The sequence below is a fragment of the Erythrolamprus reginae genome, chromosome 1 (assembly GCF_031021105.1).
Source record: "Erythrolamprus reginae isolate rEryReg1 chromosome 1, rEryReg1.hap1, whole genome shotgun sequence".
NCBI classification, from domain to species: Eukaryota; Metazoa; Chordata; class Lepidosauria; order Squamata; family Dipsadidae; genus Erythrolamprus; species Erythrolamprus reginae.
In genome coordinates this window covers 247,163,863-247,181,680 of record NC_091950.1, presented here as the reverse complement: position 1 = coordinate 247,181,680, position 17,818 = coordinate 247,163,863, and the positions used below count along the sequence as shown (strand labels likewise).

Below are 17,818 nucleotides of genomic sequence, written 5' to 3'. Positions count from 1 at the left end.
TTGTTGAGGGGGGGAAATGGGGGGGGGGAATCGTTTCACCTGCTTGGAAGGAATGGTTCCCTTTATACATAGAGATTTACAATTCCGTTAAAGCTTTCATGGCTTTTACTTTTAAACGTGCTTATTGTATTCAAAGGTTACTCCCCAAGGGGCAAGTGGGAAGAGAGGTAAATATTCTTCAGATATTTTAGAAAAGCTAAAGGCTAGAAGTCGCAGAATAACTTTATTGTCACTTTGCATTGCATTGGCATCCTTCAGTCTGGAAAGGCCATGGCATCATGCGCTGGATTCCAGATTCCTTTTCCATCATGCTCTGGATTCTTCATTGTCACTGAATATACATTAATTGGCATACATTAAAATTTTGTTGCATACATTTTCTCTCAAGGGGTCACCACCTCCAATATGCACTACATAAATATCATTGACTAACTACAAAAGTATCCTTATGCATGCATACATACACACACACACACACACAAACATATGTATGTATGTATATATATACACACTGCTCAAAAAATAAAGGGAACACTCAAATAACACATCCTAGATCTGAATGAATGAAATATTCTCATTGAATACTTTGTTTTGTAAAAAGTTGAATGTGCTGACAACAAAAGAAATTGATTGTCAATCAGTGTTGCTTCCTAAGTGGAAGAAACAACAGAGAAACAAGGCAGGGTAAGAATTATCACAGAAGTCTGAGGGGAACCTCTGGTGGAATGAAGTGAGAGTTTGTGCAGTGCTTAAAAAAAGGGAGTCAAGCTATTAGCCAAAGTAGCTGAGGGTAAAACTGGAAGCAATGGGTGGAAACTAGTCAAGGAGCGAAGCAACTTAGAACTAAGGAGAAAATTCCTGACAGTCAGAACAATTAATCACCAGAATGAATTGCCTCGATAAATTGTGAATGCTCCAACACTGGAGCGAGAGATTGGAAAAACATTTGGCGAAATACTGTACTACTGTATACATAGGGTTTCCTGTCAGGGCAGAGGGCTGGACTAGAAGACCTCCAAGGTCCCGCCCAACTCTTATTACAGTACTGTACTGTATTTCTGTTCTGTAATGACGCCCAGCAGGTCTGCCTCCGGTGATGGCATCCGACGTCATCCTCGTCACCACGCGAAACTCAACCCAAAGGGGAGGCGCCATGGGCGGGCCGAGCCGTCTGTATTGCCGGGAAAGGGAAGCGTTCGTGCGCGGCGGAGGTTCCATGGATCGCTTCGCCTGGGCTACTGGCCTCTTGGAGATCCACGAGAACCTCGTCACGCAGCAGCGCGGGGTCCGCCTGTACGATGGGGAGGAAAAGGTCAGGGCGGCTAGTGGAAGCTGCGCCAGGAGGGCGGGAAGCCGGCGGGGAGGGCGGAGGGGCCCCGGCCTCTCCTAAAGGCAGCTGGCAAAGAGGGGAATGGGGAATCGAGGAGCCCACCGGGTCGCTCTTCGACCGGAGAAAGCCGCGGGTGCGCTACTGAGAGACGGGGAGTCGCCTAAACAGGAATCCACTTCCATTCCGGATTTCAGGCCCCAGCGAATCTTGCGTATATGGTAGATCCGGTTCCTGTAATGTCCTTTTCCTTTTGTTGAATTAGCTTTGCCTTTTTTATTCCTTACTCAAAAGTGGCAATTATGTGGAAATCGATTTCTCCATGCCCTTTTGCCCTAATGGCAGTAGTCCCGTAGGTAGGTAGGTAGGTAGGTAGGTAGATAGATAGATAGATAGATAGATAGATAGATAGATAGATAGATAGATAGATAGATAGATACGCAATCACTAAGGAAAGCTATATAGTGCCTATGCTGTTAGGAATTTTCTGCATCTCTGCTTCTGTGTTGCCTCTAAGATGCCTGTGAAGTTGTTTCTTAAGTATTATAGTCCCTCTCTTGGACATAAACATCCAAAACGGTGTACAAATGCAATGAAAACATAATAAAAATGACAGATATGGGAATGTAAACGTCCCCGAAATCTTTCTTATAGGGCAGATGCTATTGTTTCCTATTTGAACAGAAGTGATTACTTTATTTGGCCAGGTGTAATTAGACATACAAGGAGTTTGTCTCTGGTGCAGAAGTTTGGAGTGTATGTATACACAAAACAATAAAATCATAATACCAATAAGATGGGGTAGTAAAGGATAAGTCATATTTTATTTATTTAATTTATTTATTATTTAGATTTGTATGCCGCCCCTCTCCGCAGACTCTCCGCAGCCATACTACATGAGTAAATATACATAGACATTGGACAACACCGAGAATTAGGGGTTCATCGGTGAAAGCACAAAAGAAGAAACTGTCCCTGTACCTAGTTGTTTGGGCATACAAGTGCCTCCCAAGTTTATGTCCAGTTTATGTCCAGGTGGTGAAGGGTCTGTAGATACCTTCTCGGCCCTTTTTCTGACCCACCCAACATACAGGTCCTCTGGAAGGCAGGCTGGTTGCAATTGTTCTTTCTGCTGGCTAGTTAAAATTCCTGTCTGTAATCTGTAGTGAAGTCTGTAACTTCTCATGGGTTCTCCACAGATTCCTTTACAGTTTACCAACAAAAAGGAGAAAAAAAATCCAAACCCTTAAAGATAAAATGCTTGGTTGAGGAACTTTCAATATTCAGTTTATCTACCAATTTTTCATGGGTAGAATTAATAGTTTTGAAACAAGAGACATAAAACTTGGTTCTTGGATGATACACGAGTCCTCGGAGAAGGGCGGCATACAAATCTAATAAATGATGATGATGATGATGATGATATTAAAGCATTCTCTGTTTAAAAGAAATATTCCTTCCTTCACTTTGTCTTCTGTAAAACCAACTACTATATTTTGCAAACAATGGTCTGTGAAGATAAGCTTGCAGTTTATTAATAAATCATAATTAAACAGAATATTGCTTAGCACAATATGTGAATCAATCCAGTACTAGTATCTTCAAATTTCTTGCCTTTTTTTCCTTACTGTCAATGGTGACCACCTTTTAAATAAAAAGATAGTGTTTGTAAGAGCTATTGGTCAAAGTTTTAGACTTGTCTGTGCATGTCTACAGTGCCTTGGTGATGGGCATCCTTAGAAGAGATTCATGTATTCTCAGATTAAGCTTTTACTTTAGCAGTGTTTGGCTTAGTTCATGGAGTTTCATTGGAATACAGATGTCATGGACTTTCACTTACATTTTTCAAGTCTTCTTCAATTTTCTGGAAGGAAGGGAAGTTGAACAGTGGGTTTGAATGATCCTATTAGGCTGTTCAGTTCAAGAACTCGACAATTGGGATCATACATTATACGTTAATAAGACAGAGTGATTGGGTTCATGCTAACCCCCCCAAAATAAAGAAATCATAAAACAGCCCAGCGTGAACTCTCATACTTTTTGATTAAAGGAATCCCATAGGTAGGTAGGTAGACAGGTAGGTAGGTAGAGCTAGTTAAGAAAATACCTTGAGGAAAACATCAGTTACGGTAATTAAAATAATTTGGATTTGGTGACAAGCAAATATTTCTTTTGCATAAGTCTGCTATAAAGCACAGGCTCAGCCACCATTTGTTGTTAGCTCTTTACGTATTGAATTCTTGCATGACATTTTCTTTCGATTTTTCCCCCAGTTCATCAGCTTCTACTTCATTGTTTTTTCCCATGGAAATGGATGCACATCATTAAATTAGAAGAAATGTAACAGTCTAATTTTGAAAATTTTATTAACCAAACACAATATGTTCACAAAATATTTTCCTAACACAACATGTCTAATTCTACAAAAAATAGCATATTGAAGGAAGCAAAGGTTCTGAATATCTTAAAATCTACTCATTTTTTTCTCTAGTTGAAGTTTGAAAATGGAGTATTGCTGCTTAGTACACACAGATTGATCTGGAGAGATCAGAAAAATCATGTAAGTAGATTTATTCAGGCATATGTAATTTTCCTGTAATATATGATAAAGTTTGATTGATAATTGTATGGCCAAAATAAGTTTATATTCAACTTCATATTTTTTCAATTTGTTAATTTTTTTTAAATAATAAAAAGTTTTATGGCAAGCAAAGAAAGCTCAGAAATTAATGTGTGGGTTTTTTGGACCAGTCAACAAGTTCTCAAAATAGCTGTAGGTTATCCTACATACAAGCTCTTCTCTGAGTGATTGGGACCAGAAAAAGAAAAATTATTTCTAGCAAAGAAAGAACAGCCTAGGGCTGCAGTAGGCAAAGTTGACTCTTCTATGACTTGTGGACTTCAACTCCCAGAATTAAGTTTAAGTTTAATCAGATTTGTATGCCGCCCCTCTCCGCAGACTCGGGGCGGCTCACAGCAACAGCAATACAAGACAAATCCAATATTAAATTAATTTTAAGAACACCACAAGTTAAAAACCAATCATACACACTAGCATACCATACACAAATTTTATAAGCCTAGGGGGAAGGAACATGTCAATTCCCCCATGCCTGACGACAGAGGTGGGTTTTAAGGAGCTTACGAAAGGCTAGGAGGGTGGGGACAACTCTGATATCTGGGGGGAGTTGATTCCAAAGGGTCGGGGCCGCCACAGAGAAGGCTCTTCCCCTGGGTCCCGCCAAATGACATTGTTTAGTTGACGGGACCCGGAGAAGGCCAACTCTGTGGGACCTAACTGGTCGCTGGGATTCGTGCGGCAGAAGGCGGTCCCGGAGATATTCTGGTCCGGTGCCATGAAGGGCTTTATAGGTCATAACCAACACTTTGAATTGTGACCGGAAACTGATCGGCAACCAATGCAGGCTGCGGAGTGTTGGTGTGACATGGGCAAATTTAGGAAAGCCCATGATAGCTCTCGCAGCTGCATTCTGCACGATCTGAAGTTTCCGAACACTCTTCAAAGGTAGCCCCATGTAGAGAGCGTTACAGTAGTCGAGCCTTGAGGTGATGAGGGCATGAGTGACTGTGAGCAGTGACTCCCGGTCCAAATAGGGCCGCAACTGGTGCACCAGACGAACCTGGGCAAACGCCCCCCTCGCCACAGCTGAAAGATGTTTCTCTAATGTGAGCTGTGGATCGAGGAGGACGCCCAAGTTGCGGACCCTCTCTGAGGGGGTTAGTGACTCCCCCCCCAGCGTGATGGATGGACAGATGGAATTGTCCTTGGGAGGCAAAACCCACAGCCACTCCGTCTTATCCGGGTTGAGTTTGAGTCTGTTGACACCCATCCAGACCCCAACAGCCTCCAAGCACCGGCACATCACTTCCACTGCTTCGCCGACTGGACAAGGGGTGGAGATGTAAAGCTGGGTATCATCTGCATACTGATGATACCTCACCCCATGCCCTTGGATGATCTCACCCAGCGGTTTCATGTAGATATTAAATAGTAGGGGGGAGAGGACCGACCCCTGAGGCACCCCACAAGGGAGTAACCTAGAGGTCGACCTCTGACCCCCCACTAACACCGACTGCGACCGGCCAGAGAGGTAGGAAGAGAACCACTGAAGGACAGTGCCTCCCACTCCCAACCCCTCCAGCCGGTACAGAAGGATACCATGGTCGATGGTATCGAAAGCCGCTGAGAGGTCAAGAAGCACCAGGACAGAGGATAAACCCCTGTGCCGGGCCCGCCAGAGATCATGCTAGCTCAGGAATTCTGGGAGATGATGTCATAAAAGAGCCAACTTTGCCTACCCCTTGCCTAGGGCCAGCGATCCCCCAAAATATCAATAGCTTTTACTATTGATTTACATCAGATTCCATTGGAAGATTCTGCTTCAATTGTTTTGTAGCTACAGAAGCCATTGAGGGGAGAGTTAGGTCTTGGTCCCTCCTAGCTCAAGGACTAAAGAATTTAAAAAGCCTCCAAAAGGTCATATCTGCTTATCCCCATGAAGATTGTATAGATCAGTGATGGCTCGGGGGGCATGCGGAGCTATATCTGAGGGCATGCAAAGCATTGCCTTATATCAGTTCCAGCATGCATTTACACACTGGTCAGTCTTTTTGGTCATTTTCACTCTCCTCAGACTTCAGGACTGGCCCAATAGGCCAACCAGAAGTTCAGAAATGAACTTCCAACTGGCCCATTGGTCTGTTGGTCCATTTTTCACCATCCCCAGGTATCAGGAGGCTTTTCTGAAGCCTTGGTAGAGCGAAAAACAGCCCAATGGGCCTAGCGGAAGTCTAGAGGCTTCGATGAGGCCTGTGGGCATGTGCGGAGGACAGCACAGGGGAATTGTGGGCATGCGCGGAGGAAGGCATTGCATTATGAGTGTGGGCATGCGTGTGCACACAGTCGCAAGCATGTGCATCCTTTTGGCACTCAAGCCAAAAAAAGGTTCTCCTGTGCTAGAGTATGTTTTTCCCAGCATGTTGCTTTTTAGATCTGCTGAGGTCCACACTCCCCATTTTCTCAGGCAACATAGAAGAAAATAAGAAGATAGAACTTGCAGATGTTCTTTGGGTTGACCAATGGATTTTTAAAAAGCTTTTTTTTTAAAGTGCCAAGGAAAAAATTATAGATTTTACTGGATATTAGTTTTATGGTATTGGTTAATATTTTTGCATAACGATGCCACGTAATTTAATGCTTGTTTGATAAACAGACCCTGTTGTGGGAACAATATTAGCTACCGTATTTTCCGGCGTATAAGACGACTGGGCGTATAAGACGACCCCCTAACTTTTCCAGTTAAAATATAGAATTTGAGATATACTCGCCGTATAAGACTACCCCTCTTCTGTACATCATAGACCTGACTGAGTCTAGGTCTATGATGTACTTGCATTGAGAAAAAAATCATTTCTGAACATGATAACACAATATTTTAATTACTAATGATGATGATCTTATTGTTAAAATTATGAATGAATTATTTAGAGAGAGAGAGCCAAGTGGGAGCACTCTTCTGTCTATCTCTCCATATGTCTCTGTCTATCTGTCTTGTCTGCCTCTCATATTTCTCCTCACCACAATTAAGTTTATTATTATAACTCATCATAATTTGTCAACACAAAAAGGTGAACCTGGCTATTTTTCTTTCTCCTACCATCTATTCTGCAGGTATCTTTCAGTCTAACATGCAGCATGCTGACACCTATTATGGAATGAGAATCTGTATGTGATATCATGATATGGCAATCCAAACAGCCCATCCATTTTTTCCTCTTTCCGCACTTTCTGTCTTTATCCTCTTGCAATGTCACTTAAACAGATTTTAACTTGTCGGGTTTAATTAGTGACCCTGCCAATTTTCAGTACTGTGCAGTGTGCTATGATACAGAGCAGGGTGAATAATATGACCTCAGCTTTTAAAGTTATTTTAAAATGTTGCCTAAGAAATATGGAAAGATGATTCTTTTTGGAGGAAAAGTACATTTTCAATGGTTAAACATAAGAACAAATACAAACAGGCAGAAATAAATGCATCCAGTTTAACATTCAATTTTGCAACCACTAATAATGTTGGTCAAGTAGGTACAAAAATACCTGGGGAAATGATCAAAGTCTGGGAAATGGCTCCCTTGTCAGTTAAAAGGAGTGCTGATTTACCACCTGCTAGAGCAGTGATTTTCAACCTTTTTTGAGCCGCAGCACATTTTTTACATTTACAAAATCCTGGGGCACACCACCAACCAAAATTACACAAATCTAATAAATAAATAAATACACACACACACACACACACACACACACACACACACACACACACATAAATAACCCCCTCATATATACAATCCCATGTAACATCCCCTTATAAATACAGTCAATCATCAATCATCCCTCCTCAAATTTATACCACTGTCTCATTTCTGGGTTATTCTCCTGTCTTTCCCCCTTTTCTCTCTCATGTTTCTCATTTCTCTCTCTTCCTCCCTTTTTCCCTCATTCCTTCTCCCTCTCACTTCTCTTTTTCCATCCCTGTCTCTCTCCCCCCCTTACGTGTGTGTGTGTGTGTGTGTGTGTGTGTGTATACACACTCGAACCATTTCCAAAACCAGTTGAGGGCTGGGTTTTTTTTCTCTTTTATTCTTTTCAAACACAGGTGTGGGCTGGGGGGGGGGTGTTTCTTATTATTTGGGTGCTTTTTACCATATGCTTCAAGAATCACCTCTCTCCCTCTCTCTTGTTCTCTCTCTCTCTTGTTCTCTCTTATTTTCTTTCTGAGGCTGCTCCCACAACGGTGGCTACAGCGGCGCTGGTGATCCGGCCGCTAGCCGCTCCGAGCGCTGTGGGAACGCCCACCCCTCTCACAGTCCGGTCCCGGGATGACAGTAAAGGGGCTGCTTCCCATCCTTCTCAGAAGGTTTCCTTCTGAGCAAGCTGGCAGGAGGATGGGAAGCAGCCCCTTTACTGTCAGCCCGGGACCGGACTGTGAGAGGGGTGGGCGTTCCCACACCGCTCGGAGCGGCTAGCGGCCGCATCGCCAGTGCCGTTGCAGCCACCGCTAATGTAAAGGGGCTGCTTCCCGGCGGCAGGAACTGCGGGGGGTAGCCGGCGTACGCTCCGGCTAACAAGCTCTTGCTGCAGCTATCCGCCGCTTCTTTCTTCTCCGCCTCGCCTCCGCTATTCCCGCCGCCGCCTTTGCTCTCCCCGCCGGGCAAGAGGCAAAGGCGGCGGCGGGAGTAGCGGAGGCAAGGCGGAGAACAAAGAAGCGGCGGATAGCTGTGGCAAGGGCTCGTTACGCCGGCTACCCCCCACAGTTCCTGCCGCCGGGAGTGGCGCTCCAGCAAAGCCGGCGGCGGGAGTGGCGTCGTCCAGCAATAGCAGCGCTTCGATGAAGCCAACCGATTCCGGAGCTCCCTCGCCGGCTTCATCGAAGCGCTGCTATTGCTGGACGACGCCACTCCCGCCGCCGGCTTTGCTGGGGTGGAGCGCCACTCCCGGCGGCAGGAACTGTGGGGGGTAGCCGGCGTAACGAGCCCTTGCCACAGCTATCCGCCGCTTCTTTGTTCTCCGCCTTGCCTCCGCTACTCCCGCCGCCGCCTTTGCCTCTTGCCCGGCGGGGAGAGCAAAGGCGGCGGCGGGAATAGCGGAGGCGAGGCGGAGAAGAAAGAAGCTCTTGTTTTTTTATTTCCCCCTTTGGTTTCTCTTCAGAGGCGGGAGTTCGGGAGGCAAGGGAGCGCTCGAGGAGACAGCGTCTTGCGGCATCGCCTCCCGTTGGGTTTATGACGAAGGGACGCTCAGCAACTTCTTTTTCCTTTCGGCGCCATAGCCACCCGCAGTCCCCGGAGCCCGCGGGTTGAGGCAAAGGGCTGCGTTTCCCTTCCCTCCCTCCCTCCTGCCCCCGTCCTGAATGGAAGCCTCGCTCGGCCAAGCAGCCCGGGATCTCCGCCGCTTGCAAACCGGGCGGGCGGAGCGGACCCGCGCTCACTTTCGGCTCCGGGGACTGCGGATGGCTATGGCGCCGAAAGGAAAAAGAAGTTGCTGAGCGATGCCGCAAGACGCTGTCTCCTCGAGCGCTCCCTTGCCTCCCGAACTCCCGCCTGTGAAGAGAAACCAAAGGGGGAAATAAAAAAACAAGGCGTCGGGCGAGCGCCAACCGATTCCGGAGCTCCCTCGCCGGCTTCATCAACGCGCTGCTGTTGCTGCTGTCGCTGCCGCCTGAGGCGGCGGCACTCGAATCTGGCGTGGTGGAAAATCTTTGCCTGCCTCCAGATTTTCCACCACGCCAGATTCGAGTGCCGCCGCCTCAGGCGGCAGCGACAGCAGCAACAGCAGCGCTTTTTCCTTTCCCCGGAGCCGAAAGTGAGCGCGGGTCCGCTCCCCCCCCCTCAATCCCGCTCCCGGCCTCCTCCCGCCCGCGGCTGTGGAATGGGCGCAGTATCCGGCCTATAAGACGACCCCCCACTTTGGAAAAGATTTTCAGGGGTTAAAAAGTCGTCTTATACGCCGGAAAATACGGTATTATAGTTTACTAGAATAAGTACTGTGTTCCACCAAATATGTCTTTACTTTATCCCTTGTATCTTATTGCAGGACTGCTGTATGGCTGTTCCTCTTTCCCAAATTATCTTCATTGAAGAACAAGCAGCAGGAATAGGGAAAAGGTAAACTATCATCAACCAAAATCTTCGAAGAGCACTAAAGATTTATTGGCCATTGCTGTATTTTCTTTAGCTAGTAGCTATTCAGTCATTTTCCCCCAGAACAGAGATATTGTAGGGAAAAGTGGAAAAATATGCCACCTTTGAACTCAAGACAGGGTGTAAATTAAATATTGGCCTCCTATCAACTTTATAACTTTCTTGCAGGAATTTTATACTCAATGCCATCTGATAATTGGAAATTTTGATTTGTAGTTCTTGGCTTTCGAAGATTTATTTGTGCCTTATTTTGACCAAGACTGTCAATATCTGTCCCAAATGTTCAGTAAATACATTCAAAGTGTAGAATTTTTCACTGATGATTAAAAACTAAAACTGATTTAAACATTATAGAACCTTTCTATTCCCTCACTTACTTTTTTAAATGAAAGGTAATCTGAATGAAAAACTTTAAAAATTGCTTTTTGATTTTAACAATTTATTCTTGAATAACAAAATTATTTTTTTTCCTTTTCTTCCTTTTTTATATCTTTAGTGCCAAAATAGTTGTACATCTTCATCCAGTAGGTTCTAATAAGGATCCTGGTCCATTCCAGACTAGTAAATACTCATATGTCAAGCTTTCTTTTAAAGAACATGGTCAGATTGAGGTAGGTATTCTTTCTAAATGACTGTTGTATAAAAATAACAGGAAGAATTTTTACTGTGGTTATAAGAGAGATAAGGGAATTTATCCAGAATTTATGGATAATTTATTGAAATTTATACAGAATTCCAAGATGATGATGATTATGATTTGTTGCACACTAAGCCTGATTTCAGACTGGATTTGACATTTCTATCCACCTATAGAGTTTTTCCCAAGGTGCTGGGTTAGGCAGATGTTGATGTTTGATGCTGTTTACACTATTGTCGCAGGATGTAAGCTGTTTTGAGTAAAGCTGCGTTTTGCAATTGAGTAATGGTGAATTATTATAATTTGTTATTACACATTTTTCTGTGTTCTGGGTCAAAATGGACTCTAAATACTTTTGGATTCTTTTGGCGATGAGCGATACATTAAATTTCACATTGCCTAGTTTAGATTTTATGGCAGCAACTTTTATCTATTTGCAGCATATCCAAAATACTGAAATGTTCATTTCAATGCATTTTTGTAATGACTCACTTTTGGAAATTATTGCCACATACCTAGTTCTTCAGGAGACTTACGGAAGAAATGTCTCAGCGCAGATGGGAGAACATGCCAGCTTCTCAAACTATAGATGTTGACAGGGCTTCACAGGTATGTATGCAGCTTCTAGTGTTTGGATATTTCATTTTTAAGTAAGATTGATGTTTAACACACGATCAAAGAGGAAGAGGCTACCTGGGAATATAGGATGTGATGTGTTGTCAAGCAAGTACATTGGATTAATATTATAATAGTTGCAAGTGAACCTCTTTCAAAATAACAATACAAAGGTTATATTTGGGTCTTCATTTCATAAAGAGGTACACATTGCATAGTTGATAACTTTTGTTATTAGGTAAAAGGAGAAATATAATAATTTAAAGTGCAAATATAATTGGTATGCTGACATTTTTTTAGGAATTCAATGATATCCAGTCCTTTATTTGGATTGTGAATTATGATTACAATGAAACTTGGTTTAGCAGACTTTGAATGCAATAAACAAATGTCTATTGTGTTTCTGTCACTTTACAAATTTGAATAATGGAATCACACTGATAATCATTTTAATTTAACAAACCATCATGAATCATGGATATCCATTTTCTCCAGGTGTTCTGTTAAATCAAGATTTCACATATACATATTTCATGAGCCTTAATCGCATCCTTCCTCTCTCTTTTTCTAGCACAGCCACAAGGAAATGGGGAAATATTGCCTCCCTTTTTAACTACCTGGAATTTAGCTTTAGCTCTGAACACAACAATTTGTGTTTTTTCTTAAAACAGTGATTTTCTGAACTTTAAAATATAGTTTATGCAGTTTATGTCAATAATATACAATTGCAATTAATCCCTTTGGACATTGATTGAAAATTAAAGGGAAGACTGGATCTGCACTGGATAATGAAGGAGGTGACAAGTTCCTGCCCTGTGCATATTCACTGTGTTCGTATATTGCTCAAAAGCCAGTATGATCTAGTGCAGGGTTTCAAACTCATGTCATTATGTGATGTATCGGGATTTCCCCCCCTTTGATGTCATTAAATGAGGCAGGAGGCAAGAATCGCATCATCTGGGGAAGGCATCTTGTCATGGCCAAAGCCTTGCACCTGTTTTTATTGTCATCCATTAGCCATCAAGTTACATCTCATTGGGTATTGGAGAATACAGAGTCTTATTAGCTAGTTCAATGCATGGGTGGGCCTCCTGATTGCCTTGTGGACAGTGAATGATCAATTGATGTAGTAGCTTAAAGCCATTGCCTACGTGCTTTATGGAGGTCTCCTCCAGAGCTGTTTGCCACTGACAAGGAAGCTTATCTTCCAAGGGAAGGGAAAAATGTTTGGAATGTCATGTATTCAGGCCAGAGAGCTTAACACAGAATGTCGCGTGGTTTGCCAGCCACTAGGGTGCGCTATTCTGTCTCCACACCGTTCACTAAACCGGGCATGGGTGTGGCCAGTGCATAGGTCAGGAGTTTGACAGCCCTGGTCTACTGGTTAAGGCATCAAGCTAGAAAGCAGGGGACCATGAGTTCAAGTGCCACCTTAGCCATAAAAGCTAGCTACATGACTGGGCCAATCCTGAACTCTCAGCCCAGCTCACTTCAGAATGTGAAAAGAAACCATGTTTTGCCCTATGGCAAAAATATTTGTATTGCTTTATTTATTTATTTATTTATTTATTTATTTATTTATATATTTATATATTTATATATTTATATATTTATATATTTATATATAAATAAATAAACCATGTAGCAAACATGGTTTATTGATTTCTTTTCTCTAATATTACTGATGTCGTAAGCATTTTCTTTTCCTACGTGTGGTTATCTTTTTGCACCCTGCCTAGTTCACAGATACAAGATGAAAAAGGCAGAAAGAAAGGAAAACAAACTAGGAAAGTGTCACTATTATGTACTTACCTGTCAGGAAAATAATGTGTTTTTTCCTGTCTTCTTCAAACCATGGTTTTAGTTGGATACAAAAGACGGTCACTGTGTAATACTGCTTCTAAATTTGTTTATCGTATGTTATTCAGGGTGGAAGAATAAGAGCTGCGGGAATTGTTGGCATCGAGAGGAAATTAGAAGAAAGAAGAAAAGAGATGGACAAAAATATTTCTGAGGCAAGTCATTTTCTTCAGAACTAGTATAACTGTAATCATTGATAGTTTACGATTTTAAGGGACAAATTTGCATTCACGTTTTGGAACAGGGACTTTTTCCAATACCACATGTTTTGTAAAGCTTAGGAACACCAAGGGCTATCACTATTTGGGGCAGGCAAAAAGAACAGAAATAGATAATTCTGTAAACCTTAGTATTTCTATTGTGAAAAGTTTTTTCTTTTTTAATTTGTATTTTTTGTAACTTTATTCCTTTTTTTTTCTTATGTATTTTTGGTTATCTTATTTTTGGATGTTAAATTTGGGGAGAATAAATCTTTTGTGGAGAATAGTTGTCACTGGAAATTGTTACTTTATTATTGGATATATTTCTAAGTGATGATTAGGATTATATACATTTTTTGTTCCTTATTCAGTTCCTTAATCTTTATTCTGGGTTATGTTCTTATTCAGTTAAAATGCAGATGTTCCCTTTAGGTATAGCCAAACTATGGCTGAAGACATAAGCAAAAACCACAACTAGCCTTTTTCTCATTCAAGAGGGGGAACTGTTTATTGTCTCTTTTGTGAAACCATAGTCTTTATTTTGTCTGAACTGAAGATCCTGGTTCAGCACATACTCTGTTCATTTCTAATATAAGCCAACTTTTAATCATAGGTTTTGACACTGACTTTTATATTAAACTACAAGTCTCTGGTTTGGGTGATAAAATGAAAGCAAATACAATAGAAATTCATTTCCTGGCCATGCAAAGATGAAGGCAAAACAAAGGCTTTCTGCAGCCTGGTAGATGCCGAGTTGAAGTAACTTAAGCATCCTGCAGTTCTAGTCATGTGTCAACCTCCTTCTAGCTAATTTTCTACAAATCTTCACAAGAAACAGTTATCTCCTCACTACTGTTCGGTTTGTGATCTATCAACGCAAATGAGGCTTTTTTAACAGATTTACAAAAATATACCAGTGCAGTGATACCTCATCTTATGAAGTTAATTGGTTCCGGGAGGAGGTTCGTAAGGCGAAAAGTTTGTAAGACAAAACAATGTTTCTCATAGGAAACAATGTAAAACCGATTAATGCGTGCAAGCAAAAAAATAAAAATATCACAAAAACGGCGCTCTGTTGGGCGCTGCCGCCCGGCTGTCAGCTTTTGAAACAGCTGTTCTCCCGAGAAGCGCCACCGCCCGGCTGTCACCTTTGCAGAAGAGCCGACTGGCCGACAGCTCCACGGCTCTTCTGCAAAGGTGACAGCCGGGCGGTGGCACTTTTCGGCAGCCTCCCGAACCCGAACTTTTGCCGAACTTCCGGGTTCGGCGTTTGCAGCAGCGGGTACGTAAGGCGAAAAAAGTTCGTAAGAAGAGGCACAAAAATCCCGAACCCCAGGTTCGTATCTCGAAATGTTCGTGAGATGAGGGGTTCATATTATGAGGTACTACTGTACAGTATTGCATTTTTCATATGACCATGAGCTACGTGTAACTATGCTAACTCTTTCTTCCTCTGTTTATTGGAGGATGCAAAGAATAGATGTCAGCTGAGGGAAACCACTGTGAAGTAATGCTAATTTCAGACCATTCCATTTTAAAATTATTGTCCTGAATTTTAGAATAGACTTCCTGCATCTGCTAGTTATTATTAATTTTTTAAAGTGATTCCTTAGTTGTCTCAGGAAGTTCCTTTTAGGTGTGTATACATTTTTCTTTGTACTAAAGCCCAAATCATTTGGTAGAATTATTTAAAACACACTGTCTGTTCTAGTTTTTTCTTTTATTGTTGGGTAAGAAAATTGTTCATGTTGTTGAGAGCAAGGCTAATTTTAATTAGAATGGTGAGTTTTGCAAATATATATTTTTTAAAAACTACATATCATCATGCCCTATTAAATTCTTCCAGATTTTCATAGTGTTAATTTACTTTCAGCTTGTATAATTATGTACAATATCAGGTCAGGTGAGAATATTTTTGTTTAGAGTAACTATTTACTTTCAAACCATGTTGAAAATGAGTTGCTAGAAGAGAGGCTTTTTAAAGCTAAGTCTCCAGTATTCTTTTCTAGTCAAAATAAATCCCATGTAGATTACAAAGCAGAAGCATGTATATAATTATTTATGTATTAAAATTACTGATACTTGAACTCCAAAAATGGAAACCAATAGTTGTTTAGAATTTTTTTAAAATTTGGGAGGAAAATTAATGATGAAGTTATAAGTGTGATGCAATTGCATTTTATTGCAATATGAAGAAATTATGTATTACAAAACCAGTTTATTATTTCAGGCTTTTGAAGACCTTAGCAAGCTGATGGAAAAGGTAATACCCCTCACTTTATTAGTAAACATGCTGATTAACTGGGACTAGAGAAACTAATTTTATTCAACAGAATAATAGGTGAGGGAGGTTCTGGGACTCGGCTATAGAGAAGTAGAACTTGTATCATTTAATATATGTAAATACATGCACACACTATAAATAAACTGCATTATTTGAATTGTCATAGCAAAATAATAATAATAATAATAACAACAACAACAACAACAACAGAGTTGGAAGGGATCTTGGAGGTCTTCTAGTCCAACCTTCTGCTTAGGCAGGAAACCCTACACTACTTCAGACAGATGTTTATCCAACATCTGCATTAAAACTTCCAGTGTTGGGGCGTTCACAACTTCTGGAGGCAAGCTCAACTGTTCTGACTCTCAGGAAATTTCTTCTTCATTCTAAGTTACTTCTCTCCTTGTTTAGTTTCCACCCATTGCTTCTTGTTCTACCCTTGGGTGCTTTGGAGAATAGGTTGACTCCTTCTTTGTGGCAACCCCTGAGATACTGGAACACTATTCTCATGTCTCCCCTGGTCCTTCTTTTCATTAAACTAGCCATGCCCATTTCCTGCAATCGTTCTTCATATGTTTTAGCTTCCAGTCCCCTAATCATCTTTGTTATTCTTCTCTGCACTTTTTCTAGAGTCTCAATATCCTTTTTGCATCAAGGCGACCAAAACTGAACGCAGTATTCCAAGTGTGGTCTTACCAAGGCCTTATAATGTGGCATTAACACTTCATGTGATCTTCATTCCATCCATTTATTAATGCAGCTGCTGCACACTGCTGGCTCATATTTAAATGGTTGTCCACTAGGACTCCAAGATCACTCTCACTGTTATTTCTGTTGAGCTTAATGAATACTTATGAAATTGTTATTATATAAACTAAATAAAGTGATATATACTTCTCAAAAAATAAAGGGACCACTCAAATAACACATCCTAAAATTCAGCAACTCAAGCTTGTTCCATGAAGAGTGATCTCCGAATAAAAGAGCAAGATTGTGCCCCATCATAATTTTGTGTTTTATTTTGTGTCTTATAGGCAAAGGAAATGGTGGAATTGTCCAAATCAATTGCTAGCAAGATCAGAGAAAAACAGGGTGACATCACTGAAGATGAGGTCAGCTAATATTCTGCTAAATTATGATTCCTACATCATTTTTAAGTTGTAAAACAGATCCTTTTTTGATAAACTAGGTCAATGTGATTTGTTCAGTCAATATTGGTAAACAAGTGTTAACAAGGTAAACAAGATTAATGTTATGTAAATATAGACAATATAGTGGAGTGCCATGTAGTCCACAGTATGGTTGCATGATATTACAAGTGGGGACTTACCAACATTCCATTTCATTCCATTTCTATACTTTATCTTATCCTTGAGTTCAAATCTCTTTCCCTCCATCCCAACCTTAATAAACACAAAGCTGAGACTCCCATATCATTAAGGGAAGCTTCTCAAAAGAGAATATGCTTATGGGAAATCTACCAATCCATTGTGTGGATTCGCTAGCTTCCTCAAATCTGTTTCTCAGAAAGTAAGTGGCAAAAAGAATGATGGGATCCTGCTACATTTTTTTTCAAATATGCCAGGCATACATCCGGACCATGTCATGCTGAGAAACATTTATTTTTTCTCCCTCCTGCCCTGTTATTTTTCTTATGTGTGGGGACATCAATTTTTATCCTGAATTTTCTCTCTTTTTCATGTGTTTGTATTAGGATCTTCCAAGTAATCTATTTTAATTAATTATTGTTTGATAAAGAATTTGATATTTTCAATTTTAATTTGTCATTTTTTTTAGACAATAAGATTTAAATCCTATTTGTTGAGCATGGGCATTGCCAATCCAGTTACCCGGGAAACCCATGGATCTGGCACTCATTACCATATGCAACTGGCAAAGCAATTAGCTGGAATTTTGCAAGCACCTTTAGAGGTAAAGTACTTTACTGTCTTTTATGGGCTTTTTTTAATGTGCAGTCTTTTTTTTTCAATCCAATCTTTAATCCATAATAGTGACAAAACCTGAAGATAAAGCTCGAAGTCTGGATGTCTAAGTCTCATATGCAGCCTTATATGTCATTGTGACTTTAGCCAAATTTAAAAGACCAAGAAAATCAAATCTACTTAACACATGGATCAGAGAATATTAGGAAATCCTGGAGTTGTAGTCTAGATACAGAA

General features: G+C 41.2%; 1 protein-coding gene across 4 annotated transcripts in view; it reads left to right on the top strand.

Moving 5' to 3' along the window:
• The window catches only part of VPS36 (vacuolar protein sorting 36 homolog), a 353,187-nt gene that overhangs the window by 320,112 nt on the left and 15,257 nt on the right, over positions 1 to 17,818 (top strand). The window contains exons 1-9 of one of the 4 annotated variants that reach the window (XM_070732787.1): positions 1,127 to 1,312; positions 3,819 to 3,887; positions 9,936 to 10,006; positions 10,539 to 10,653; positions 11,199 to 11,288; positions 13,223 to 13,309; positions 15,585 to 15,617; positions 16,673 to 16,750; positions 17,436 to 17,570. In XM_070732787.1, coding sequence (XP_070588888.1) covers positions 1,154 to 1,312; positions 3,819 to 3,887; positions 9,936 to 10,006; positions 10,539 to 10,653; positions 11,199 to 11,288; positions 13,223 to 13,309; positions 15,585 to 15,617; positions 16,673 to 16,750; positions 17,436 to 17,570 — 837 coding nt within the window. In that variant the 5' untranslated portion in view covers positions 1,127 to 1,153. Of the gene's footprint in view, positions 1 to 1,126; positions 1,564 to 3,818; positions 3,888 to 9,935; positions 10,007 to 10,538; positions 10,654 to 11,198; positions 11,289 to 13,222; positions 13,310 to 15,584; positions 15,618 to 16,672; positions 16,751 to 17,435; positions 17,571 to 17,818 lie in introns of those variants that run through there. The other 3 variants (XM_070732789.1, XM_070732788.1, XM_070732790.1) reach the window with 3 other exon arrangements.